This window comes from Dendrobates tinctorius, unplaced genomic scaffold (assembly GCF_039654945.1).
Source record: "Dendrobates tinctorius isolate UK_male_01 unplaced genomic scaffold, ASM3965494v1 ptg000338l, whole genome shotgun sequence".
Taxonomy (NCBI): Eukaryota; Metazoa; Chordata; class Amphibia; order Anura; family Dendrobatidae; genus Dendrobates; species Dendrobates tinctorius.
Genome location: NW_027362004.1, coordinates 2526984 through 2554970, shown reverse-complemented (window position 1 = coordinate 2554970; position 27987 = coordinate 2526984). Strand labels below are relative to the sequence as shown.

At 47.4% G+C, this 27987-nt stretch overlaps 1 protein-coding gene across 1 annotated transcript; it reads right to left on the bottom strand.

The window, feature by feature from the left end:
* Window positions 1–6696: 6696 nt before the first annotated feature.
* LOC141074855 (HMG box transcription factor BBX-like) lies at window positions 6697–14771 on the bottom strand (the record flags this gene model as incomplete). Its single annotated transcript, XM_073562116.1, has 2 exons — window positions 14408–14771; window positions 6697–6939 (listed from the first exon to the last, which is right to left on the bottom strand). Coding segments are annotated over exons 1-2 (318 nt in total), but the record flags the coding sequence as incomplete, so codon positions are not given.
* Between the last annotated feature and the right edge of the window lie 13216 nt (window positions 14772–27987).

Genomic DNA, 27987 nt, shown 5'->3' with positions numbered 1-27987 from the left:
CCGACCCCACAGCACTGGTCACTACTGAGCATGTACATAAAGTGCAGCACAGATTCATCTCACCTCCGACCCCACAGCACTGGTCACTACTGAGCATGTACATAAAGTGCAGCACAGATTCATCTCACCTCCGACCCCACAGCACTGGTCACTACTGAGCATGTACATAAAGTGCAGCACAGATTCATCTCACCCCCGACCCCACAGCACTGGTCACTACTGAGCATGTACATAAAGTGCAACACAGATTCATCTCAACTATGACTCCACATCACTGGTCACTACTGAGCATGTACATAAAGTACAGCACAGATTCATCTCACCTCCGACTCCCCAGCACTGGTCACTACTGAGCATGTACATAAAGTGCAGCACGGATTTATCTCACCTCCGACCCCACAGCACTGCCTCACTACTGAGCATGTACATAAAGTGCAGCACAGATTCATCTCAGCTCCGACTCCACAGCACTGGTCACTACTGAGCATGTACATAAAGTGCAGCACAGATTCATCTCACCTCCGACTCCCCAGCACTGGTCACTACTGAGCATGTACATAAAGTTCAGCACAGATTCATCTCACCTCCGACTCCACAGCAGGAACAGAACAGACATTTATAGGACATTTCATAACTTTCCCAAATTCGTATGGAAACATGTATAGCACATCCTGCATTGTACTACTGTACCCAATTTATTATATATTTTAGGAGTCAGTCAGTCCATTTTATACCGACTACACAGCCCTGCTCTAAAGGGAAGGTAATACCTATCATTTACGCCACATACTACCACATAGTCCTTCTGCTAATCTGTTTCTATTTTATGGCTTTGGCTTATACATACTGAGCTAACAAATTAATTGATTAAGAAGCGCCATGGCCAGAGTACAACATGCAAAATTTCAGGATTATTATTTTATATAGAGGTTTGAATAAAAATAATTATATTAAAAAGACTTAAAAAAAACAAAAAAAACACTTGATTTAAACAAGCTTTTATAATAAATGTTCCCTTTAAGCCTGAATTCTGAGCTACAGAAAAATATTTACTAAATGAGCAGACCCATAAAAATGTTTAAAATATAAAATTAGCTAAAAATATTTTGATACTACCGGAAAAAGTAAAATACCGCATATACTCGTGTATGAGCCGACCCCCCTAATTGTGCCACAAAAAACTGGGAAAACTTATTAACTCGCGTATAGGCCTAGGGTGGAAAATGCAGCAGCTACTGGTAAATTTCAAAAATAAAAATAGATACCAATAAAAGTAAAATTGAGACATCAGTAGGTTAAATGTTTTTGAATATCCATATTGATTCAGGAGCCCCATACAGTTCATGATGGGCCTCATAAAATGCTCCATACAAAATACACCCCATATAATGCTGCACAAAGGTTAATAATGCTCCATAAGATGCTCCATAGAAAAATATGCCCCCATATGCTGCTCCATATATTATGCCCCAATATGCTGCAAAAAAAAAAAAAAAAAAAAATGCCACACTCACCTCTCCTGCTCAGGACCCGGCACCTGAGATATTCCCTTGTCCGGGGTCCATCGCTGCTCACCGCTGTCTGCCGCTTCCTGTGTCAGTGACTGTTCAGCCAGTAGAGGGCGCAGCGCACACTAGCCACGTCACCGCGCCCTTTGCTGCCTAAAAGTCACTGACATAGGATGCAGCAGACAGCGGTGAGCAGCGATGGACCCGACAAGTGAATATCGCTATACTTACAGTTGTGGCCAAAAGTATTGACACCCCTGCAATTCTGTCACCGTGGGTGACTAAAACTGTCACCCTTAATCATATTCCCACGGTCACCCACGGTCGGGCAGAAAGTTTTATATCAAGGAGAGATACACATGTTCCTCAAGTTTTGTAATCTATTTGATCACATGCCCTTGTGGGCTCATGTATGTGGGTGAGACGTCCATGGAGATCAGGGCGAGGATCAGTAAACTTAAGAGTACTATTAGGACTAAACTTCTAGATTTACCTGTACCGAAGCATTTTGTTGATTGCAAACATTCAGTCAACCAATTAAGATTTAGAGTGATCGATGGGGTCCCATTGTTGAGACGTGGTGGTGATAGGGTTAAACTTCTAAAGAAAAAAGAATTAAGATGGATATCTACTTTGGATACATTACAACCGAGGGGTTTGAATGTGGATTATAATTTACATATATGTATTCGTTAAAATCCACCTACTCTCTAAAGGTGTTGACATCCTCTTTTAATATCAAGTTTACCTATGAGGGAATATTTTTTAATTTTCTTTATTGTTTTTAATTGGTATATTTTTGTATTGCAGTTGGCGTTTGGGGAGTGATTGGAGGACATAGGGACTGAACAGTCCTGAAGGCATAGATGTGATTTTTGGGGGCCTGCTGTCCGGTCCCTGTGCCCTCTATCTTCTTATGTGCCAATTCTGTACTTAATAAGTGAAATAAAGAGTGTTACATTTTTCAAATATTTGACTGGCTTTCTTAGATACCCTATGTAATTTGATGCTTTTTGCATCTTTATAAAATTTTGTCATATTGAGCCTTGGATCCAACTGTTTGGTTCAGTTTGTGGATGCTTTTGTGGTGGTAGTGAATTTGTTTACATGACGGTACATGTGACGTTCTTCTGCCTCTGAATGGCACCCTCCACTGAGCCGATGTGTCTGTGCTATGGATATGGCTTAATGACACGGTGGTGGTCTGTGCGCATGCGTGGTTGCGGGCGAGCTGAGTGAGACGGGCTCTCGGTGATGATGTCCCGTCTGTGAGATCGCGCTTGCGCGATACTCCTGACGAGGACTTGTCGCGAGACTTCGCCTTGTCTCGGCGTCTCCTGCGGCTATGCGGCGCCACCGCCAGCTATTGGTCAGCTCGTATACAGGTATCTATGACTGCTATTTTGCCGTTCGTTCTGTAATGATTGGTCACACTTTGGCGCTAACGGTGTATAGCGCCTTCATTGGTTGGTACATATTGACCATGTTAAGAGAATGGGGATTGGTGAGACATTGTCATAGCAATGATGATGCTATAAGCCGATTGGGAGATTGCCCGGCTTCTTTTGTTTATTTATGCCTTTTCTCCTATACGGATGTGACTTTTATGATTTGTACAATTCTATACACTCTATTATCTATTTTATACACTTGATGTCTTGTTTGAAATGTTATGTATGTATTTTGATATAGGGGCATTTCCATTGTGGTGATTGGTTTATCCACGCTATATACACTGTGTTCCAAATTATTATGCAAAAAATATTTCCTCATATTTTCTCTAAATTACCTATATGAATTGCAGTCATTGTTATTTTCCAGTCATCTAATATTCTAGTATAATTGCAATGTTTTTGAACAAACTGCCTATGAAAACAGTATATTTTTAAAAATAAGAAACACTCAACATGCATGTTCCAAATTATTATGCACAGCAGAGTTTTCAACCTTTTTTATTTTTATTTTGAACAAAAAAAAAATGGTCAATTGTGAAATTATAACCATTATCAGCTTATTACAAAATGAAATCAAACAGTTTTCAAGTCAAAACTTTATTCTAGGTGATGTTACATTTGCACATAGGACCCCTTGTTCGAAAGAAGCTTCTGAACTCTCTCGTCCATTGAATTTGTCAGTTTTTGGATGGTTTGTGCTTCAATTGTTTTGCATGTGGACAGAATACCCTCCCAGAGCTGTTGCTTAGATGTGAACTGCCTCCCGCCATCATAGACACTCCTTTTGATGATGCTCCAGAGGTTCTCAATGGGGTTGAGGTCAGGGGAAGATGGTGGCCACACCATAAGTTTGTCCTCTTTTATGCCCATAGCAGCCAGAGATGCAGATGTGTTATTTGCAGCATGAGACGGTGCATTATCATGCATGAAAATGATCTTGCTGCGGAAAGCACGGTTCTTCCTCTTGAACCATGGCAGGAAGTGCTGTTTTAGAAACTCCACATAGATTATGGAGTTCATCTTTACCCCTTCACGGATCCTAAAGGGGCCGACAATCTCTCTCCCAGCCCAAAACATTACTCCACCTCCTCCTTGTTGGCGCCTTAGCCGTGTTTTCATGGGGTGTCCATCAACCAGCCATCCTCCACTCCATCCATCTGGACCATCGAGCGTTGCACAGCACTCATCGGTGAACAAAACAGTTTGGAAGTCAGTCTTCATGTATCGTTTGGCCCACTGGAGCAGTTTCTGCTTGTGTGCAGTGGATAGAGGTGGTCGACAGGATGGCTTACGCACAGCTGCAAACCTCTGAAGGACCCTGCATCTTGTTGTTCGGGGGACGTTGGAGGCACCAGCAGCTTCAAAAACTTGTCTGCTGCTATGACAAGGCATTTTTGCAGCTGCTCTTTTAACCTGACGCAATTGCCTGTTGGAAAGAGTCCTCAATTTTTCCTTATCAGCACGCACACGTGTGTGCTGGGTATCAGCTACATACTTCTTGATTGTGCGATGATCACGATGAAGTGTCTTGGCAATGTTGATTGTAGTCATGCCTTGACCTAAATAATCCACAATTTGTTGCTTCTCAGCAGCCGACACATCCTTTTTCTTTCCCATTTTGGCAAAAAATGTAGGCTGCTTAATAATGTGGAACAGCCTTCTTAAGTAGTCTTGCCTTTATTTGGACACACCTGCCAAACTAATTTGCACAGGTATCTGCAATTGCTTTCAGTGATATAAAAGCCCTGACACACATCACCATCAATGAGTTTAAATGACAAACAAAAAAATTCTAACCTTATCACTCCTAAACTCTTTTTGCATAATAATTTGGAACACAGTTTATGGTCGCTTCATTTGCCATTTGTTGTACTTGATAAAGACCTTATGGTCGAAACGTTGTAGCTACCACTGGCAGAATAAAGATATTTATTTCTTCACCTGGAGTGGATGCTGTTCCGCTTTCATCACTTGGCTTCCTGCCTTCAGCGGTCAGGTGATACCGCTCATTACACTCATGAATATGCGTGTATAAGCCGAGAGGGGGACTTTCAGCCCAAAAACAGGGCCTGAAAAACTCAGCTCATACACGAGTATATACGGTAACCAAAAGAGGGAAACCTACAGGGGCACTAATTTCTCAATATTACAACAACTAAAAAAAAATGAATAAGAAAAAAAAAAAAAAGAAATCACACAAACAGAATGGAAACATTTTGCCTAAGGCCGGGGTCGGACTTGCGAGAAACTCGCACAAGTCTCGCACATCAATACCTGGAACTGCCACCGGCACTCGGATAGGAGCGTGCGGCTGCATGTATTTCTATGCAGCCGCACACGCCGGTCCGAGTGCCGGTGGCAGTATCGGGTATTGACATGCCAGACTCGTGCGAGTTTCTCGCAAGTCTGATCCCGGCCCAAAACTCTTAATGCCAATTTTTCTTTTTGGCACTTTTTTTTTTTTTTAACTCCTCTTCTTTCAAGTTTGGCAACTATTTTCATTTTCCGACGACACCGCTGTAAGAGGGCTTGTCTTTTGTGGGAAGAGTTGTAATTTTAAATGGCATCATCTAGTTTAACATATAATGTACGGCGAAAAAAAAATTCCAAATGCAGTTAAATAGTAAAAAAAATTCCACCACTGTTTTTTCAGCTTTCATTGTGCGGTAAAAAACGACCAGGAAACATGATTATCCATGTTCTGATTATGGCATTACCAAACTTGTGTTTCCTTTTTTTTTTATTTTAGTGGTGGAAAAATTATTCAAAAATTTGTAAAAGTAAATAAATTGGTATGTGTCACAATTTTTTGAGATGTGTTACTTTCATTTTTCCGTCAACAGAGCCATATGAGGGGGGCTTTTTTGCATGCTGAGCTATTGTTTTACTTATATTATCTTGGGGAACATTTGATGCTTTGATTGCTTTTTATTTAACTGTTTTTGGGGAGAGGTAGAGTGACTGAATCAATACTAAGTTTTCTAATTTTTTTGCCAGATCAGACTTTGATAAATATACCGTATATATTTTTTCATGTCTTTATTTTTAATGGGGGGGAATAGGGAAGTATTTTGAATTTCCATGTTTTTTTATTCCTTGAAATATCTATGTTTTTAATAAAGCTAGATTTGTCTTGAGTGCCCACATGGCAGTCATGCGGGCATTTACCATGGCACACCAGCAGCACCATGACAATTCACTGTGCCGTGAATGCCAATGTCAGAGACTGAGTGCAGAAATGGCGGTAGCTCTGGTCTCTGCTGCTACAGGCAGATGCCGGCTGTACAGTATGACCGTGGTCAGTTGCCCATGGCAGAGATGCTATCACTGCATGACAAATCACCTGCTCCATACCTTGAAAGTGCCAATTGAATGCCAAGAGTCACATGCAGTACAACAGAATAAGTTAGCCCATGGACCATACCATCTATTTCAGATAGGGGTCAACAGAACCTATTTAAGAAAAATATGTGAGCAGAACTTATATTTATATAAGAAAGTTCTATTTTTCCCTATCGTATAAACAAAAAACCTGCACTGCCCCTTTAAGTAACACAAGTAATAAAAGCCAGTAGAGGAAAAAGGACTCCAAAAGAAAAAAGTCTCGTCCTGCTTTTCAAAGGATTCAGATCCCTTTAGTTTGAAGCCGTACACTCATTGCAGCCAACAGAGGAACGGCTTAGTGGAAGAAACCAGACTAATATTAAACCATACAAACAAATCTGTTAACAAACCTCCTTTGCCATGTCGGTGTACTTCTGCTTCTCATGGGGATCCAGATAGGCCCACCAATCTGCCAAGATCTTTGTAGCACCGCGGTTATCCAGACGAGGATGCTCTTGGCGTACAAGAGAACGGTGGCGCTTACAGAACAGAAGGAAAGCATTCATGGGTCTCCGGGCTCTCTGTTCAGGCGACTCATTGTCTTCTGCTTCATCCACCTCATGTTCTAGTCCATCAGCGTCAAGGAGCTGAACCTGCAGGAATATGAGGCAAAATATTATAGTAGTGTACGTGGCAGGATCTATATGTATGGATGAGCAGTCTGTGGGTATGCGTTATAGCTATTATACACAAACAAACACATAGGCCCATTAAGACCAACATTTCTTGACCTACACATCAAACAAAAGTAATATTTAGATGTACATTGTAAAATATCCAGAGGCTTACATGGATCAATGTATATATATTAACATCAAGCCATTGTCTTGGTGGCCCAAGCTTGCTTAAGACAAGGCCTAGTGATTCATGAGGGGAAAGCTACAGTAATGTGCATGAGTATGTATTCACGAGGAACGGGGCACCCCTGATCTCAAATCATTATGGCAAGATTTTATCTAGGGGAAAGTGGAATTACAGTCCCTGATTTAAGGCCCTTTTACATTTAGCGATGCACCAGCGATCCAACCAGCGATCCGACCCGGTCAGGATCGCTGGTGCATCGCTAAATGATCGCTAGTGAGCTTTCATACAGAAAGATCTCACAGCGATGCAGCAGCAACGCAGCGCACGATACTTACCATTCACACACAGCGATCCTGCGTCCTCCCGCCCGCCTCCACGCGTCACTGGACGTCACAGCAGGAAGTCTCAGCAGGAAGCGCCCGACGAGAAATGGAGCCGGACATTCTCGCGCGATCAGCGATGGACAGCGGGGGAGCCGGTCGCTGGTAAATATCACACATAGCGATATCGCTAGCAATATCGCTATAACGTCACAAAACCGGTGACGTTTTAGCGATATTGCTAGCGATATTGCTTAGTGTAAAACCCCCTTTAGGCTGCTTGCTGGAGACAATAATGTGGCTGCATGTCAGCACCTATGTTAGGCCACGTGGAAATGTTCAGTATTTGGCCAGTAAATTACCTCAGTATTTATAAGCCAAAACCAGGAGCGGAACAGTCAGGGGAAAAGTATAATAAAAACACATCACCACTTCTGGATTTATCACCCACTCCTGGTTTTGGCTTACAGATACTGAGGTAAAATACAGAACGAGTGAGTGTGGTCTTAGGCCGGAGTCACACTACAGTATAACACGGCCGAGTGCTGTGCGATAAAACATCAGCTGCCCAGTGTTATACTATGGGGCAGCGCACATCTGGTATTTGCTCATTCGGCATGAGAGAACAATTGCGTTTGGCAGCGAGTGTTGGCTCACTTGTACCCATGCACCCATATAAGTTTATGGGTGCATGTGAAACATTGCACTGCACTCAAATGTCATCCCAGTGCTGTCTGCTATACGGCGAGTGAGGCCATGGAGGAGATGGAGAAATTACTTTCTCCGTCTCCTCCGATTCTCTCATGTAACAGGATGGGAGCACAGAGCACTGACATTCACGCTCGCAGCAGACAACTGCCTAGAGCATCTCTCACATCGGAGGCCATACGCTGGGGTGACTCCAGCCTTAGGATGAGGCCATGTTCCCACGGTAAGTGGTGAGTTTTTGATGTTGCACATCTATTGCTGCATTTCTGCACGTTTTATGTAAACTAGGTTATTTGTGGAGGGTTTTAGGCTAGTTTCACACTAGCGTTTATGAGCGCAGCGACGGCCTGTGCACGGCCGCCACTAAGCCCCGCCTCCTCCCGTAGCTCCGCCCCCGGCAAATGACGCTGCATGCGCCCCCTATCTTTATCACTGGGGGCGCAGGCCGTGCGCAGTATGCGTTTGGCGGCGCATGCGTCCTTTTGACGGTGCACGACCTGCGCCAAACGCAACCTGCTGCAGTTTGGTTGCGTTGGCGCACTGTCAAAAAGGCGCATGCGCCGCCAAACGCATACTGCGCACGGCCTGCGCCCCCTGTGATAGAGATAGGGGACGCAGGGCGCATGCAGCGTCATGCGCCGGTGGGCGGAGCTACCGGTGGAGGCGCAGCAGGGGGCGGGGCTTAGCGGCAGCAGTGCACAGGCCGTCGCTGCGCTCATAAACGCTAGTGTGAAACTAGCCTTACATTGCATTTTTGAAGCTGCAACTTTTGTTTCTTTGTAATGTAGTGTTTTAAATAAAGCTGCTTTGTTTTTGATACTTCCTGATATTTGGCTGTGAAAAAAACTTTATTAATACAGTTTTTTGAGGATTAAATGCGCTATGTGCGCACAAGGAAAACACGGGCCTTTTTTTACCTGCTGATTTTCCACATCTAATGCAATTCTATGTGGAGAATCTGCACAAAAAAACTCAGCGTACCGCAAAGAGAAACTGCCATGCTTCAGATTTGAAACGCACATCGCAGGTCAGTTTACTCTGAGTAAAAAAAATAAAAATAAAAAAGTGGGAAGGAGATTTCGATAAACCCCATCCAATTTGCTGGACCTGTAAGATGCTGGGGGTTTTACGCAACAAAAATACAGAGTTAAACACTCACTGTGGGAACTTCACATAAGTGACCTGGCGGATTCATCATTTGCTGTATATTTATGTCTGTTTGCTGTGAGCAACATAGCTATACAGTGGGTACAGAAAACATTCGGACCCCTTTAAATTTTTCACTCTTTGCTTCATTGCAGCCATTTGGTAAATTCAAAAAAGTTCATTTTTTTTCTCATTAATGTACACTCTGCACCCCATCTTGACGGGAAAAAAAACAAATGCAAAAATTTGTGCAAATTTATTAAAAAAGAAAAACTGAAATATCACATGGTCATAAGTATTCAGATCCTTTGCACTCATATTTAAGTCACATGCTGTCCATTTCCTTGTGGTCCTCCTTGAGATGGTTCCACTCCTTCATTGGAGTCCAACTGTGTTTAATGAAAGTGATAGGACTTGATTTGTAAAGGCACACCCCTGTCTATACAGCTCACAGTGCATGTCAGACCAAATGAGAATCACGAGGTCAAAGGAACTGGCCAAGGAGCTCGGAGACAAAATTGTGACAAGGCACAGATCTGGCCAAGGTTACAAAAGAAATTCTGCAGTACTCAAGGTTCCTAAGAGCACAGTGGCCTCCATAATCCTTAAATGGAAGACGTCTTCCTAGACCTGGCAGTCCAGCCAAACTGAGCAATTGTGGGTGAAGAGCCTTGGTGAGAGAGGTAAAGAACCCCAAGATCACTGTAGCTGAGCTCCACAGATGCAGTAGAGATATGGGATAAAGTTCTACAAACTCAACTATCACTGCAGCCCTCGACCAGTCATTCCTTTATGGCAGAGTGGCCTGACGGAAGCCTCTCCTCAGTGCCAGACATATGAAAGCCCTGACAGAGTTTGCTAAAAACCACACAAAGGACTCCCAGACTATGAGAAATAAGATTCTCTGGTCATCGGAGATGAAGATAGAACTTTTTGGTGATAATTCTTAGCGGTATGTGTGGAGAAAACCAGGCACTGCTCATCACCTGCCCAATACAATCCAACAGTGAAACATGGTGGTGGTGGCAGCATCATGCTATGCAGGGCTGTGGAGTCGGTAAGCCAAACCTGCAACTCCGACTCCTCAATTTCCCTTACACCGACTCCGACTCCAACTCCGACACATATTGCTTATATTTAAGTGAAAAATTTATTGTAGTACAATGTGAACCTCAGACATTTAATCATTTTTATGATCCAATAATCAAGATATTTACATAGAACAGAATATATATTGGTGTACTACCCGGTTTTCATTCTTTTTGGTACAGATACGATATGGATAGACAGATATGGATAAATGGATAGATAGAGCAGATTTCTAATCTGCTTTTGCTATTGAAAACATTATCTATGAGCTCAAAAACCTTTCAGGTGATGCAGTTTTTTAAAAAGATGATCAGCTTTTGCAGCTGAAAAACATATCCTCAATAAACACAGGAAAAACGCTGTGTGTGAATGTAGCCTTAGATCAGGAATATAACAGCCATTTATAGGACATTTCATAACTTTCCCAAACTCCTATGAAAAAATATTCAGCACATCCTGCATTAAATGAATGTACCCAATTTATTATATATTTTAGGAGTCGGAGTCGGTCCATTTTATACCGACTCCGACTCCACCAAAATGAGCTCCGACTCCGACTCCACAGCCCTGATGCTATGAGGGTGTTTTTCAGCTGCAGGGACAGGACGACTGGCTGCAATTGAAGGAAACATGAATGCTGCCAAGTACAGAGATATCCTGGAGTGCTCTGGACCTCAGACTTGGCCGAAGGACAATGACCCTAAGCACACAGCTAAAATAACAAAGGAGTGGCTTCAGAACAAATCTGTGACCATTCTTGACTGGCCCAGCCAGAGCCCTGACCTAAACCCAATTGAGTATCTCTGGAAAGACCTGAAAATGGCTGTCCACCAACGTTCACCATCCAAACTGACGGAACTGGAGCGGATTTGCAAGGAAGAATGGCAGAGGATCCCCAAATCCAGGTGTGAAAAACTTGTTGCATCATTCCCAAGACGACTCAGGCTGTACTAGCTCAAAAGGGTGCTTCTACTCAATACTGAGCAAAGGGTCTGAATACTTATGACCATGTTATATTTCAGTTTTTCCTTTTTTAATAAATTTGCAAAAATTTCTACATTTTGGGTTTTTTTCCCGTCAAGATGGGGTGCAGAGTAGTGATGGGCGAGTATACTCGTCGCTCGGGTGTCCTCCGAGTATTTTGGCGTGCTTGGAGATTTATTTTTCGTTGTCTCAGATGCATGATTTTCAACTTGTAGACAGGCTGAATTCCCTAACAAACAGGCATTCCACACATGTATTTAGGCTGTAGCAGTCGCAAATCATGCGGCTGAGGCAACGAAAACTAAATCTCAGAGCACGCCAAAATACTCGCAGACCCCCCCGAGCAACAAGTATACTCGCTCATCACTAGTGCACTGTGTACTTTAATGAGAAAAAAAATGAACTCTTTTGAATTTACCAAATGGCTGCAATGAAACAAAGGGTGAAAATTTTAAAGGGGTCTGAATACTTTCCGTACCCACTGTAACTTTCAACAAACTAATAAATGTAGAGACGTTTCTTGAATGTTCAAAGTGTTTCTATCCATTTACTGGAGTGATATTACACCAAACTTGTGTGACTTTTGAAAAAAAATAAAAATAAAATATTGCATCTATTAATGAGTCTTAATTAACAATGAGTGAACGTGTTTCGATAAGCTGTTATCTGAGCACGGTCGGGTGCTAACATAGTATTCGAGCACGCTGAAGACCCTATGTTCAAGTCTCCACGGCTGCACATCTCATGGCTGTTCAACAGCCACAACACAACCAGCGATTACCTAACAGGCAATCCCTGCATGTGTTGCGGCTGTTGCACAGCCATGAGATATGCAGCCATGGAGACTTGAACATAGTATTCGAGCACGCCGAAGACCCTATGTTAGCACCCGACCGTGCTCAGATAACATTATCCGAGCACGTTCACTCATCACTAGTCATAATCCAATCAGTCATTCACCCCAAGTCTCACTCCTGTCTTTTAACCTCATCTACAATCATTTATTACATGTCACAGCAAGATTACACAACACTTTGGTGTAAAATGCACCAGAAAATAAGCCCATGTTGAGAACTGTGGTCCTGGACTCATCAAATTCATGTAAACTGAACTTAGATCACCCCAGAACAGCGAGAGGGTCGAGAGCTAAAGAGTTAATACACCCAAAAGAAACCTATCATCAATTTATGATGCCAAAACCATGGGCAGCATGTATCAAAATAATAGGGGGGGAAGCCAGCACTGCTTAAGGTTAGGACACATAAATTAGAGTGCATGTTCAGGTACAGGTTGCACTTGATGTGGTCATGCTCTAATTGTATTTAGGAGGCCGTAATGGCACAGCATTTATTAAAATTATATAGAGTAGGACCCCCCATATGAGATTGCCTTGGCGCGGCGGGGTGGCTCAATTGAATTGATCAATTTTTTTGCTAAATATCTCATTTTTGAATACAGCTAGACATTATGTGCATATGCACTCCAATTTATGCGTTCTAACCTTAAGCAGTGCTGGCTTCCCCCCCTATTTTCTCAGCATGTATCAAAGTCTGGGTGCAGGATTGCAGCCGTGTGTGTCTCTCTGAAAGGATGAGATGATTCAGAGAAAACAGTATGAAAAGCTGTGTGTACATAAGGAGAGACCTGTCAATCAACCGTCCTGGGATCACCAGCAGTGGCCTAGTCACGTCTCTCCTGAAAGTCCATAGCCGACTTTTTAAACAATGTTTTCCCTGAAACACCGAGCATTTTAGGGTCCGTTTATACTGGCCGATTACTGGCACGAATGACCGTCGACGTGTAAACATTTGTCAGCCATTTTACAGCCTGTTTACACCCTCCGACCACAGTAATCTGTGGTAGATAGCTTAGGGGGCAAAGGCTGCCATGGCTCTCGGGAACACAAGTTCCCACCACGAACAACAGTCTTTTGTGAAAACCATTTCACCCCTATTGCTGGGGTCACACTTGCCAGAAACTCGCACCTCAATACCCGGCACTGCCGCCGGCACTCGGGACTGAAGTGCTCAGCTGCATAGAAATACATGCAGCCGCACGCTCCGGTCCCGAGTGCCGGCGGCAGTGCCGGGTATTGAGGTGCGAGTTTCTCGCAAGTGTGACCCCGGCCTACCACACAGTGTTTGGTGATCGACAACCTGTTTACACGGCAAGATAACCATGGAAGGAGCGCTCTTAATGCTTGTGCACGATCATCTTTCAGTGGAGCTGCAGCTTAAATCAAAAATGGCTGCTCGGGCACCAGGGGGCTAACGACAGGTTCCGTTATAGATCAGGCAATGCCTCAATTCACACCATATTTTGGCCTTTGTTGGAAGAAAAAGTTTCTAACCAACAGAACCTCATAGCCAGGCCGGGCGCAATTACCGGCCAGCCAAGAATAGACCATACTGAATAGTCCTAGAACTAGGGAATAACAATACTAAGCAATGTGGTCAGACCCTTCAGCTCTGCTGTGTCCCCCCAGGCCCACCTGGGACCATCAGCGCTACGTCCCTACAGTCGGGCTCTGGTCACATTTGTCGCCGGCCTCCATCATGATCCTTCCTGGACACAGCTCCAGACTGCTGTGAGAAGCTTCCATGTAGCTCTGTGACTCCCATGTGCTCCTGCCTGGCCGCACCATTCCAGCAGTCCTGTGCACAGCACGACACCCAGCTTTCCCAGCGAGCACCGGCCACATGCTGACGACCTGGCACTGATTGTGCGCCCTTATGGCTGCCCCCGGCTGAGGCCTAAGTGGAGGCTGCGGGATCAGCTGTGTGCACGGCCGAGCTCAGCGCAAGTTGTCAGGCAGGAGCAGACATGAGAAAGTTTTCACCGTGCGGTGCAGATGGCAGCACACCATCTCTCCCTGTGATGCTCCGGGTGCAGGGATCATGGAGCCAGCAGCTGTGGACAGTGATTGCCAGTGAGCGCCCCTTCTGCCCTCCGTCTCCCGGCTCATCTCCTGCCTGTGCCCCCTGCTCGCACTCCTCTTCCCCCTTCTTACCGGGACACGGGATCTGATGTCCGCCGGACAGTTCTCACACAAGTACCGTCCGGGCTCCGGTAAAGGCTCCGCCATTTTCCGCTGCCCTGGAGATGACGCACGGCGACATCAGCACGCTGCGACCGATAGACGGCGAGAGAGAGGGGCCAAACCCGATGGAGCCGAGAGCTGGGGTCCGTGCTGAGGGGCGGTTGGATGGCAGTGGCCTCCGCTGATACACACCGTGTCCGGACCGGGGCCGGAAGACACGTATTACAGAGCGGTGTGCTCACACCACGGGTGACACGGCAGTGGGAACCATCCTCCGGGAATAGCTCGTCCTGGTCACATGGCCGGGGGGCTCTTATACTGCCCACAGAAGTGATGCACCCCAGTGCCAGTCATAACCTGTGCCAAGACTGCCCACAGAAGTGATGCACCCCAGTGCCAGTCATAACCAGTGCCAATACTGCCCACAGAAGTGATGTGTGCCAGTCATAACCTGTGCCAGTACTGCCCACAGAAGTGATGCACCCCAGTGCCAGTCATAACCTGTGCCAATACTGCCCACAGAAGTGATGCGCCCCAGTGCCAGTCATAACCTGTGCCAATACTGCCCACAGAAGTGATGCACCCCAGTGCCAGCCTGTGCCAAGACTGCCCACAGAAGTGATGCACCCCAGTGCCAGTCATAACCAGTGCCAATACTGCCCACAGAAGTGATGTGTGCCAGTCATAACCTGTGCCAGTACTGCCCACAGAAGTGATGCACCCCAGTGCCAGTCATAACCTGTGCCAATACTGCCCACAGAAGTGATGTGTGCCAGTCATAACCTGTGCCAGTACTGCCCACAGAAGTGATGCACCCCAGTGCCAGTCATAACCTGTGCCAATACTGCCCACAGAAGTGATGCGCCCCAGTGCCAGTCATAACCTGTGCCAATACTGCCCACAGAAGTGATGCACCCCAGTGCCAGCCTGTGCCAAGACTGCCCACAGAAGTGATGCACCCCAGTGCCAGTCATAACCAGTGCCAATACTGCCCACAGAAGTGATGTGTGCCAGTCATAACCTGTGCCAGTACTGCCCACAGAAGTGATGCACCCCAGTGCCAGTCATAACCTGTGCCAATACTGCCCACAGAAGTGATGCGCCCCAGTGCCAGTCATAACCTGTGCCAATACTGCCCACAGAAGTGATGCACCCCAGTGCCAGTCATAGCCTGTGCCAATACTGCCCACAGAAGTGATGTGTGCCAGACATAACCTGTGCCAGTACTGCCCACAGAAGTGATGCACCCCAGTGCCAGTCATAGCCTGTGCCAATACTGCCCACAGAAGTGATGCACCCCAGTGCCAGTCATAACCTGTGCCAATACTGCCCACAGAAGTGATGCACCCCAGTGCCAGTCATAACCAGTGCCAATACTGCCCACAGAAGTGATGCACCCCAGTGCCAGTCATAACCTGTGCCAATACTGCCCACAGAAGTGATGTGTGCCAGACATAACCTGTGCCAGTACTGCCCACAGAAGTGATGCACCCCAGTGCCAGTCATAGCCTGTGCCAATACTGCCCACAGAAGTGATGCACCCCAGTGCCAGTCATAACCTGTGCCAAGACTGCCCACAGAAGTGATGCACCCCAGTGCCAATACTGCCCACAGAAGTGATGCACCCCAGTGCCAGTCATAACCTGTGCCAGTACTGCCCACAGAAGTGATGCACCCCAGTGCCAGTCATAACCTGTGCCAGTACTGCCCACAGAAGTGATGCACCCCAGTGCCAGTCATAACCTGTGCCAGTACTGCCCACAGAAGTGATGCACCCCAGTGCCAGTCATAACCAGTGCCAATACTGCCCACAGAAGTGATGCGCCCCAGTGCCAGTCATAACCTGTGCCAGTACTTCCCACAGAAGTGATACGCCCCAGTGCCAGTCATAGCCTGTGCCAATACTGCCCACAGAAGTGATGCGCCCCAGTGCCAGTCATAGCCTGTGCCAATACTGCCCACAGAAGTGCTGCGCCCCAGTGCCAGTCATAACCTGTGCCAATACTGCCCACAGAAGTGCTGCGCCCCAGTGCCAGTCATAACCTGTGCCAATACTGCCCACAGAAGTGATGCGCCCCAGTGCCAGTCATAACCTGTGCCAGTACTGCCCACAGAAGTGATGCACCCCAGTGCCAGTCATAACCTGTGCCAATACTTACCACAGAAGTGATGCACCCCAGTGCCAGTCATAACCTGTGCCAGTACTTCCCACAGAAGTGATGCACCCCAGTGCCAGTCATAGCCTGTGCCAATACTGCCCACAGAAGTGATGCACCCCAGTACCAGTCATAGCCTGTGCCAATACTGCCCACAGAAGTGATGCACCCCAGTGCCAGTCATAACCTGTGCCAATACTGCCCACAGAAGTGATGCGCCCTAGTGCCAGTCATAACCTGTGCCAAAACTGCCCACAGAAGTGATGCACCCCAGTGCCAGTCAACCTGTGCCAATACTGCCCACAGAAGTGATGCACCCCAGTGCCAGTCATAACCTGTGCCAATACTGCCCACAGAAGTGATGCACCCCAGTGCCAGTCATAACCTGTGCCAGTACTTCCCACAGAAGTGATGCACCCCAGTGCCAGTCATAGCCTGTGCCAATACTGCCCACAGAAGTGATGCACCCCAGTACCAGTCATAGCCTGTGCCAATACTGCCCACAGAAGTGATGCACCCCAGTGCCAGTCATAACCTGTGCCAGTACTGCCCACAGAAGTGATGCACCCCAGTGCCAGTCATAACCTGTGCCAGTATTGCCCACAGAAGTGATGCACCCCAGTGCCAGTCATAACCTGTGCCAATACTGCCCACAGAAGTGATGCACCCCAGTGCCAGTCATAACCTGTGCCAGTACTTACCACAGAAGTGATGCACCCCAGTGCCAGTCATAACCTGTGCCAATACTGCCCACAGAAGTGATGTGTGCCAGTCATAACCTGTGCCAATACTGCCCACAGAAGTGATACACCCCTGTGCCAGTACTTTATTATTTTTATTATTATTACGCATTTATATAGCACCATTTATTCCATGGCGCTTTACATGTGAAATGGGGAAATATAGACAAGTGTAATATATACAAGAATAATATACAAGTGTAAGACAAGGGACACACAAGTACATAAGGAGAGGGGACCCTGCCCGCAAGGGCTCACAGTCTACAGGGATGGGTGAGGATACAGTAGGAAAGGGTAGAGCAGGTCATGCGGTGGTTCAGTAGACCGAGGATCATTGCAGGCTGTAGGCTTGTCGGAACAGGTGGGTCTTCAGGTTCTTCTTGAAGGTTTCCGTTGATGGTGAGAGTCTGATGTGTTGCGGTAGGGAGTTCCAGAGTATGAAGGAAGCACAGGAGAAGTCTTGCATGTGGTTGTGAGAAGAAGAGATAAGGGGGGAGTAGAGGAGATCTTGGGACGATCGAAGGTTGCGTGCAGGTAGGTACCTAGAGACCATGTCACAAATGTATGGAGGAGACAGGTTGTGGATGGCTTTGTATGTCATGGTTAGGGTTTTAAATTGGATCCTCTGGGCAATAGGAAGCCAGTGAAGGGCCTGGCATAGGGGGGAGGCTGGGAAATAGCGAGGAGACAGGTGGATTAGTCGGGCAGCAGAGTGTAGGATGGACTGGAGCCGTGCTAGAGGGGAGGCCAGAGAGTAGGAGGTTGCAGTAGTCGAGGCGGGATATAAGAGTGTGCACTAGTGTTTTTGTGGTTTCGTGGTTGAGGAATGAGCGGATCCGGGAAATATTTTTGAGTTTGAGGCGGCAGGAGGAGGCGAGGGCTTGAATATGTGGTTTGAAAGAGAGCGCAGAGTCGAGGATCACCCCAAGGCACCGGGCATGCGGGACTAGGGAAAGAGAGCAGCCGTTGACATTGATGGATAGGTCTGGTGGAGGGGTAGAGTGAGATGGGGGAAAGATGATGAATTCTGTTTTGTCCATGTTCAGTTTGAGAAAGCGAGCAGAGAAGAAGGCTGAGATAGCAGACAGACATTGTGGGATGTCAGTCAGTAAGGAGGCGAGGTCGGGTCCAGATAGGTAGATCTGCGTGTCATCGGCATAGAGGTGATACTGCAAACCGTGGGATTCTATGAGCTGTCCCAAGCCCAAGGTATAGATGGAGAATAGTAGGGGTCCTAGGACAGAGCTTTGAGGAACACCGACAGACAGGGGGCGAAGTGAGGAGGTGGTGTGTGAGAGGGAGACAGTGAATGTATGGTCCGTTAGAGATCCAGGATAGGGCCAAGTCTGTGATGCCAAGAGATGAGAGAATCTCTAGCAGGAGGGAAATGGTCTACGGTGTCGAAGGCAGAGGACAGGTCCAGGAAAAGGAGGACAGAGTAGTGTCGCTTGCTCTTGGCGGTTAGTAAGTCGTTAGTGACTTTAGTTAGGGCAGTTTCAGTTGAGTGATGCGGTCGGAAGCCAGATTGTAACCGGTCAAAGAGGGAACAGGAGGAGAGGTGGAAGGACAATTCAAGATATACATGCTGTTCCAGTAGTTTTGAGGCGTAAGGGAGAAGAGATATTGGGCGATAGTTAGACACAGAGGATGGGTCAAGGGAGGGCTTTTTGAGGATGGGTGTGATTGAGGCATGTTTGAAGGATGAGGGAGAGACACCATTTGAAAGTGAAAGGTTGAATAGGTGTGTTAGAGATGGGATGAGGACTGTGGCCAAGTTAGGGATGAGGTGGGACGGGAGTGGATCGAGGGCACAAGTGGTGAGGTGTGATCTTGACAGAAGGGTGGAGAGCTGATCTGTCATGGTGGAGAAGCTGGCTTTTTCAGAACAGGGCTGAGTGGTTAAGAGGGGCATTGGGGACTGCGGGCCAAAGTTTTGTCTGATCGTGTCGATCTTCTGCTTAAAGAAGGAGGCAATGTATTCAGCAGAGATGAGAGGAGGGGGAGGAGGTGCTGTGGAGTGGAGTAGAGAATTGAAAGTGTTGAAGGGCTGTTTAGGGTTATGAGACAGGGAGGATATGAGAGATGCGCAAAGTAAGTTTGCTTTGCGGCAGAGAAGCGTGGACTTAAAGCTGGCAAGGGACTGCTTGTATGCGTTGAAGTGCTCAGTAGAATGAGTTCTCTTCCATCTCTGCTCAGCGGCCCTGGAACCCCGTCTCAGTTCTTTGGTCAGGCTGGTCAGCCAGGGCTGCCTGTTGATTGTTCAAGTTTTGCTCTGCGTGAGGGGGGCAGCCGAATCAAGTGTTGCTGTTATTGTGGTGTTATAAAAAGTGGCAGCAGCATCTGTGTTGTGAAGGGAAGCTATGACTGTAAGGGGGAGAAGGGATTCAGAGAGTGATTGTTAATTGAGGTGTTTGAGATTCCTGCAAGGGTGAGCGAGTTTATGGAGCGGGGGTTGCGCAGTATGCAGTAGGAGAGGAGAGGGAAGAGAATGTCAGTAGGTTGTGGTCAGACAGGCGGAGGGGTGAGTTATTGAGATTAGTGAGGGAACAGAGACGGGTGAAGATAAGGTCCAGCGTGTGACCATCTTTGTGAGTGGCTGCAGAGGACCATTGAGTGAGGCCAAGGGAAGCCATGAGCGATAGAAGTTTAGAGGCAGCTGGGATGGAAGTGTCAATGGGGATGTTGAAGTCGCCCATGTTGATGGTGGGGATGTCAGCAGAAAGGAAATGGAGTAGCCAGGTGGTGAAGTGGTCAAGAAAGGTGGAGATGGCTAGTTCTGGGGGGCGGTAGATGACAGCCAGCTGGAGGTTGGAGGGGGAGTAGATGCGGACGGAGTGCACCTCAAACGAGGGAAGAGTAGCGGAGGGTGGCAGAGGAATTGGGGTAAAGGAGCAGGTATCAGACAGGAGCAAGCCAACTCCTCCACCACGTTTGTTGCTGGGGCAAGGGGTGTGAGAGATGGAATCCGCCATAGGAAAGAGCAGCTGGAGAGGCTATGTCAGAGGGAGTTAGCCAGGTTTCAGTGATGGCGAGGAAGGAGAGTTTGTTGGTGATAAAGAGGTCATGGATAAATGATAGCTTGTTGCAGACAGAGCGTGCGTTCCATAGGGCTCCAGGTAAGGGGGTTGGGGGAGTGGGGGCTGGATGAATGGGTATGAGGTTGTCATGGTTGTGAAGACGTGTAGAGGATCGTGGCAGGGTGGTAGAAGTGAGTGTAGGGATGTGTTGAAGGGGGCCAGGATTTGGGGATACGTCGCCATCAATAAGGAGTAGTAGACAGAGCATTAGAAGGTGGGAGGAGGATAGGACACGATGTGGCCGTGCATGTCTGGAGAAAAAGGATTGTATGGGGAGGAACAGTTGTGAGGAGAAGGTTAGGTGGCTGGGGAGAATGGAGGGGGAGATGAATAGTTCCTTACTAGGAGGGGGGATTGCAGGAGTTAGGGAGAAATAGAGTAGTATGGGGGTGATAGTGGAAAAAAGGCGAAACCTTGTTGTGGTGTTATCGGCCGTTATCTTCCAGTCCAATTTTAGTCTAATTCAACAGTACTTAGAAATAGTACTTTGAAATATGATTTTGACATTGATGGAGCCGACTACGTCTGGAGCAGACCCATGGTGCTGAATATATGTGCAGCTAAACACAATCAGGTGTGAGTGAAAGTGGGGTGTGACTGCCCAGGCCAAATGCACAGAGTTAAGCAGATGTCATAAAAGGGGGAAGGGGTTATACAGACCACTTAGATGTGTGGCAGAGATAGCAAGAATGGAGTACAATTATGGATACAAGAAGATGGGTAAGCTATGCATACCATATAAAATACAATGCAGTTCATATGTGGCATTCGGGAGCATGGGAAAGTGGTGGAAATTCAGCAATGCACACCCCAGTGCCAGTCATAACCTGTGCCAATACTGCTCATAAGTCATACACCCTTGTGCCGACAATGATACACCCCAGTACCTGTGAAAGTACTGCAACGGAATCCTGAGGCCCGAAGTGGTTTCTTGTAGAAATCCTCATATTGTATGTGTGCCTCCAAATCTCAGTGTGAACATAGCCTAACCCTCACCACAGATGTGAGCACATCGATTTATAACATGGATCTACAGCGTTTCTGTTTTTCCATGGCAGGAATGGTGATGGGCACCGAAACCCTGGCAGAACACAAGGAGTGAGCAGAACCTAGAGACTGTAATATGGCGGCATACGTGAGCTGTATATTTTCCTTACATCACTGGTAGAGCCAAGGCTTTCCTTTGCCAGGGCAAGGGTTCAGTTTGTTGCTCTAGCTTTGTATCCAATTATTCAAACAGCATATATTAGTGCCTTGGCCTACATCTGGTAGCCCCCTTCCAGCTACACTCCTTCAGCAATGACCTCACAGCTATCATTCATGTGACCACTGCCACCGATCACTGGTCACCTGCTGCAAATGTCACCAGTGAGGACAGTGATGGACCATCAGTGAATGATGGATGTGAAGCCATTGCTGCATGTCTGGCAATGCTGGAGTAAGATTGAATAGGTAAGTAATGATTGTTTTAGTATTCAATGCCTTTTTTTTAAACTCTTTAAATATTCTGCTTCCTTAGGCTATGTGCACACAACTTCTTTTTCAGGCAGAAATGCTCAATAAAACATTAAAAATATAATAAATTTTATTTTGATAGCGCCGACATATTCCGCAGCACTTTACGTTTCAGAGGGGACATGTACAGACAATAGACATTACAGCATAACAATAATCATATAGATTATAACAGATACCAAGAGGAATGAGGGCCCTGCTCGGAAGCTTACAGTCTATGAGGAAAGAGGTAGACACGAAAGGTGGGTGGTAACAATTGCCCTGATTGTATGGACCAGCCATAATGTTAAGTGTGTAACAGCATAGACACAGAGGGCTAATGGATGTATAAAGCATGTGGGAACATGATGCGGGGAACCTGGTTATGGTAAAACTTTTGGCTGTGCCACACAGGGATAGATTAGGTTAATGTGTTCAGGCGATAGGTCAGTCTGAATAAATGCGTTTTCAGGGCACGCTTAAATTTGTGGGGATTGGGGACTAATCGTATTGACCTGGGAAGTGCATTCCAAAGAATTGGCGCGGCATGTGTATGTGTATATATTGTAGGGATGTGACTCGCTCAGGTGCAGCGGGAGACAATTATGAGGCAGGTTTTCCCAAAGTCCATGTGGTTTATTAACTTCATAAACCCACAAGGCAGCATAACACTGAAATGTAATCTTCAGCTCAGGCAAAGAAACAGAAATGTCCGTGGCTTCAGACTCGGACTGAGAGTCTCAGCACATGCTGGGAGCTGTAGTCCTCCCCATATACACTCTCTGTAGTGTCCCACCTGGACACATGGAAGTCTGTCCACACTCAGACAGATTCCCTCCACACTCTCTCACATGTGCCAAACACCTCAATTACATAGCCCTGTAACCACACCCACAGGTGATCACATGGCTATAACATCACTAAAGGTTGTATAGACACACACAGGCTTCCCTGACACAGTGTATCAGAAAGATCAGCAGTAGCTCTGCTGATCAATACACCCTGGAGCCTGCATCCCAAGGCCACCCACCTTGAGACCCATAATGGTCATTTAGGACCCTGCTCCTGTTACCACACTGAATGTGCCTGTACACCCGTCCTGGGACACCCACACAGCGCCCCCTAGCTGACATAGTGGTAACTACACCACATACCTCCCCCCTCTGTTCAAACTTGTGGGGTTGAACACATGACATCACCCAGGGATCTTGAGACCTGGCACCCATGTCACCTTGCCCTACCAGTCGGGAGGACCATCTCCGTCTGTTTCGGCAGTCATACTGCATTATATTTACGCTAGGCCTCCCCCGCCCCCAGCGGACAGTATCTCGGCCTTGGGCTTTGGCCTTCCCGTCAAAGCCCGTCAGGGTGACCAGGCACTCTTTAGTCTCCATCTGTTTGCAGTGCGCTCCATCACCCGACCTTTCTCTCACTAGCTGACTCTCCCGGTTCGTACGGTCATGAGTCTCACGTCCAGTTGGGCTAACTGGTTGGTCTGAGTCTGACCCTCTGTCGCTACGTCCACCACCGGGTCTCGTGCCTATGCTACTAAGATTAGAACTGCCACTTGCGGACTCTCGACGTTCTTGTCTTCGACTACCTGTCCTTTCATTCTTTGGAGGATCCCTTCGGGCCTTTACAACTTGGGTTGGAGGTGGACGCCACCTGACGTTCTGTATCTGCTTATTCATCTGCAGCCGATCCTGTCTTAGCTGCTCAATCTCCTTCAGGTACGCTACCCGATATTCCAGGAGCATGCGAAGCTTCCCAATGCTTTCCACCGAACCAACCACAATGACAGGAACCATGTCATCTTCAACAACGACTTGGATTTCACCAGCAGGTGGGATCCTCACTCTCTTCACACTGGATCGATTCACCATCTCCTGAATCACCTTTCCAAGTCTGCCAATGACTTTCTCCACCAGATTTCTGGGTACCGGAATTATGTCTTCCACAAAGCCCAGCCGACTTTGAGCTTCCCTGGCAAGCTCCAGACGTCGAGCGGCTTTCCTATTACGCTCCACGAACATCTGTTTCGTGCGGAGACATTGTAGGTGCATCTCGTTCAGGACAGCCACCCTTCTCTCTGTGTCTTCCATTTCTGCCAGTATCACCAACTGGTCTGTTTCTGGTGCCCAGCTCACACTATAGGCTTTTACTGCCTTTTTAAAAGCCTCATGCACACCTTCGCTGGCACACGCTTCTCGCACGTCTTCGGGTACCTCCATCACGCACTTGAAGGTCATGGACTTCCTCTCATCCTGAACAGATGACTCTGGGTTCCCCACGGACACTTCCCTCAAGGTATCTGCCAAGACCGGGTGACTGTCTTGTGCAGCTCTTGGCTCACCATCTTCTTAAGATTTACAGTCCTCAGGCCCCATTTCCAAGATGGGCTTTGGCAGTTCTGCCTTGCTATCAGTCGGGCACGGCCGCTGTACGTCTTCACCCATCCACTTCTCCCGTAGAAGACCTTTCACTACTCCACTGAGTTCTTGCAGAACTTTATCTCGCTCCTCTGCCAGGTAGCGACGCTCATCCTCTCTCCTGAGTATCTCCTGTTGATGCTTCTCTTGGGCCTCTCTGAGCCCCTCCATATCTTCCAACAGGGTCTTGTTCATGGTTTTACACGCTGACAGGTGACCTCTGAGTTCAGAGACTTCCTTCTCCAGCTCATCCACTCTGTGCTCAGCTGCTTGCCTTAGGACTCTTTCCCGTTCGACATGTTCTGTTACAGTCTCCTTTATCAGCTGTATCTCACGATCCTGCACTCTTTTGTACATCATGTGTCTCATCACTACCTCTTTAATTATATCGTTAAAGGGTACCACTGGGTCAGTCACACCAGTCGAGTGAACCCTCCAGTTACTGTCCAGCACCAATGTGTTTAGTCCAGTCGTCTCATCTCCCAGCCCACCATCTGTCTTATCACGAGACGTCAGGTCCGTAAGTTGGGCAGATGTCCTTCTTCCGGTCAGTTCTACCTCTGACCTGTCCACGTCAGGAGCCGTCACTGTCTCAGTGTCCGCTGGCCCCACAGTCGAAGCATCTCCATCGTCTGACCAAACGTCATCAAACAAAAGAAAGTCCCGGCCCCTCTCCCAGGCATAGACTAAGTCCCATGGTATCCCGCTACCTTGGCACTCACCACCTTTGGTCCCCTCAAACACTACTGTGTCTACTGCGTAGTTCACCATGACCCCGTGTTTACAGCGAACCCTGACGTTTTTCTCGGTCAGAGAGAAAACTAGAGGCGTTCCTGTCAGAGTCACCTGACTCTCAGTCCAGCCGACCAAAGGCTCCTTCCCAGTGCAGCATCACTGTACACATCTGTGGCCCGTCATTACTACCCGGAAAGGATATTCCACATTCTGAAAAAGACCTGCACATACACTGCGGTACTCCAGACATACCTACTGAGTCACCCAGTGCTGTCACTTCACACTTGGCCCCTTTCTGGACCACCACCCCACTTTGGGTTGCCACTCCAATTTGGGTCACCGCCCCCTTTTGGGACTCCACCCCTTTTTGGTTACCACTCCAATTTGGGTCACCGCCCCCTTTTGTGACTCCACCCCTTTTTGGGTTACCACTCCAATTTGGGTCACCGCCTCCTTTTGGGACTCCACCCCTTTTTTGGTTACCACTCCCTTTTGGGTCACCGTCCCCTTTTGGGACTCCACCCCTTTTTGGGATTTCCCCATGTCCGTTCTGCAGAACTTCTTATGCCACAGTTCACACAGTACAGTTTGTCTTTTAACGATACCACACAACTCTTTGCTGGCACCACCACAGCTCCTGCTGTCACTGATCACCGGCACCTCCGGCTGCTGTTCACACACACACACAGCGGCTGGTGTCACTGCAGATCCTGCTGCGCCATCTTCGTGGACCCGCCGATCCACCGGAAGCCGCTTGTCACCTTCGTAACCCCGCCGGGTTACTGGAAGCCGCTTGTCACCCTCAATGAAGCTGCAGCAGGATGGTGTAGACAGACAGCGTCTGCTACCAATGCGCCCAGGAAAAACACCAGGGCCCTGTGCTGCGAGACCTTCGTGACCCCACTGAGCCACAGCAAGCACTTTCAGGCTTTTGCAGAGAAAACGAGGAAAATGGAAAAAAAAAAAACATGCACAGACTCTCACGTGTCCTGTCCGTGTGCCACTCAGGACGTACCGTCTCCACCTGAGAACATCCAACACACAGGGCACACCGGGTGCTATTCAGGGAGCTGACCCTCCTCCCAGGGTCTCCCAACACACCGGCCTCACCAGGTCCAGGGGCTCAGCGGGTGCTCTTCAGGACATCCGTCTCCGCCTGAGACTGCCCAACACACGCCTCACCAGGTCCAAGGTCATATCACGTGTTCCAGGGATCCGATTCCTCTCCCAGAACCTCCCAACACTGACCCTCCAGGACCTTGCTCACTGACCCCTCCAGGAACACAGTCTCTCACTGACCCTGGTCACTGCAACACAGACTCCTGTCCGTTACCTGTGTCGGCCACACAGGTTCTCGGACGCCTCTTCTCCTCAGAGGTATCCCACAAGTATTAATACAGTCACTTTCTCTGACCTCGGTCAGTATTACTCACGGTTGTCAGACCGTCTGCTCTCCTGGCTCAGAATCGCCAGAACTGCCACACGTGCTTCTGGGAATCGCTGCCCGCATTCTCCACCAATTGTAGGGATGTGACTCGCTCAGGTGCAGCGGGAGACAATTATGAGGCAGGTTTTCCCAAAGTCCATGTGGTTTATTAACTTCATAAACCCACAAGGCAGCATAACACTGAAATGTAATCTTCAGCTCAGGCAAAGAAACAGAAATGTCCGTGGCTTCAGACTCGGACTGAGAGTCTCAGCACATGCTGGGAGCTGTAGTCCTCCCCATATACACTCTCTGTAGTGTCCCACCTGGACACATGGAAGTCTGTCCACTCTCAGACAGACTCCCTCCACACTCTCTCACATGTGCCAAACACCTCAATTACATAGCCCTGTAACCACACCCACAGGTGATCACATGGCTATGACATCACTAAAGGTTGTATAGACACACACAGGCTTCCCTGACACAGTGTAACAGAAAGATCAGCAGTACCTCTGCTGATCAATACACCCTGGAGCCTGCATCCCAAGGCCACCCACCTTGAGACCCATAATGGTCATTTAGGACCCTGCTCCTGTTACCACACTGAAAGTGCCTGTACACCCGTCCTGGGACACCCACAAAGCGCCCCCTAGCTGACATAGTGGTAACTACACCACAATATATATATATATATATATATATATATATGCACATGTCAAAACGGCTCACTGTGCGCATATTGTCTTTTTGGCTCCTTTTCAGGCTTGGAAAACTATGAATTAGCTGAAAGTGTTCAATCCATTCTGCTGATGTTGTCCGCTTGGAAGCAGCTACAGTCTTTTTTTTTTTAACTATATAAAAGAGTCCAAAATGACAGCAAATAATCATCGCATGTGGTTTCCTGATGTGTCGTCTTATATCTAAGCTATGCAGGTACTACACCTGTATCAAACAGACGTCGTGCGCATACCCTTGCGGAGGCATCTAATGGCACACTTGATTGCAGTCTCAGGCCCTGTTCACACTTCTGATTATATAAAACCTGCAAAAGACAAAGTGAGCAAAAACCCTGCTGTAACTAAATAAGTAAAAGCAAAAGTGCATCTAAATAATACAGAATCATAGAATCGTAGAGTTGGAAGGGACCTCCTGGGCCATCTGGTCCAACCCCCTGCTCAAAGCAGGATTCGCTAAATCATCCCAGTCAGATGTCTGTCCAGCCTCTGTTTGAAGACTTCCATTGAAGGAGAACTCACCACTTCTCGTGGCAGCCTGTTCCACTCATTGATCACTCTAACTGTCAAAAAGTTTTTTCTAATATCTAATCTGTGTCTCCTCCCATTCAGTTTCATCCCATTGCTTCTAGTCTTTCCAGAGTTTTTAGTAATACTGTTTTTGATCAAAAGTAGCATGAAAGCCATCCCACCACGACAAGGTAACTCTGTTCGGGATAGTCCTACACTGTCTAATATTAAAAACCTTGCTTTGTG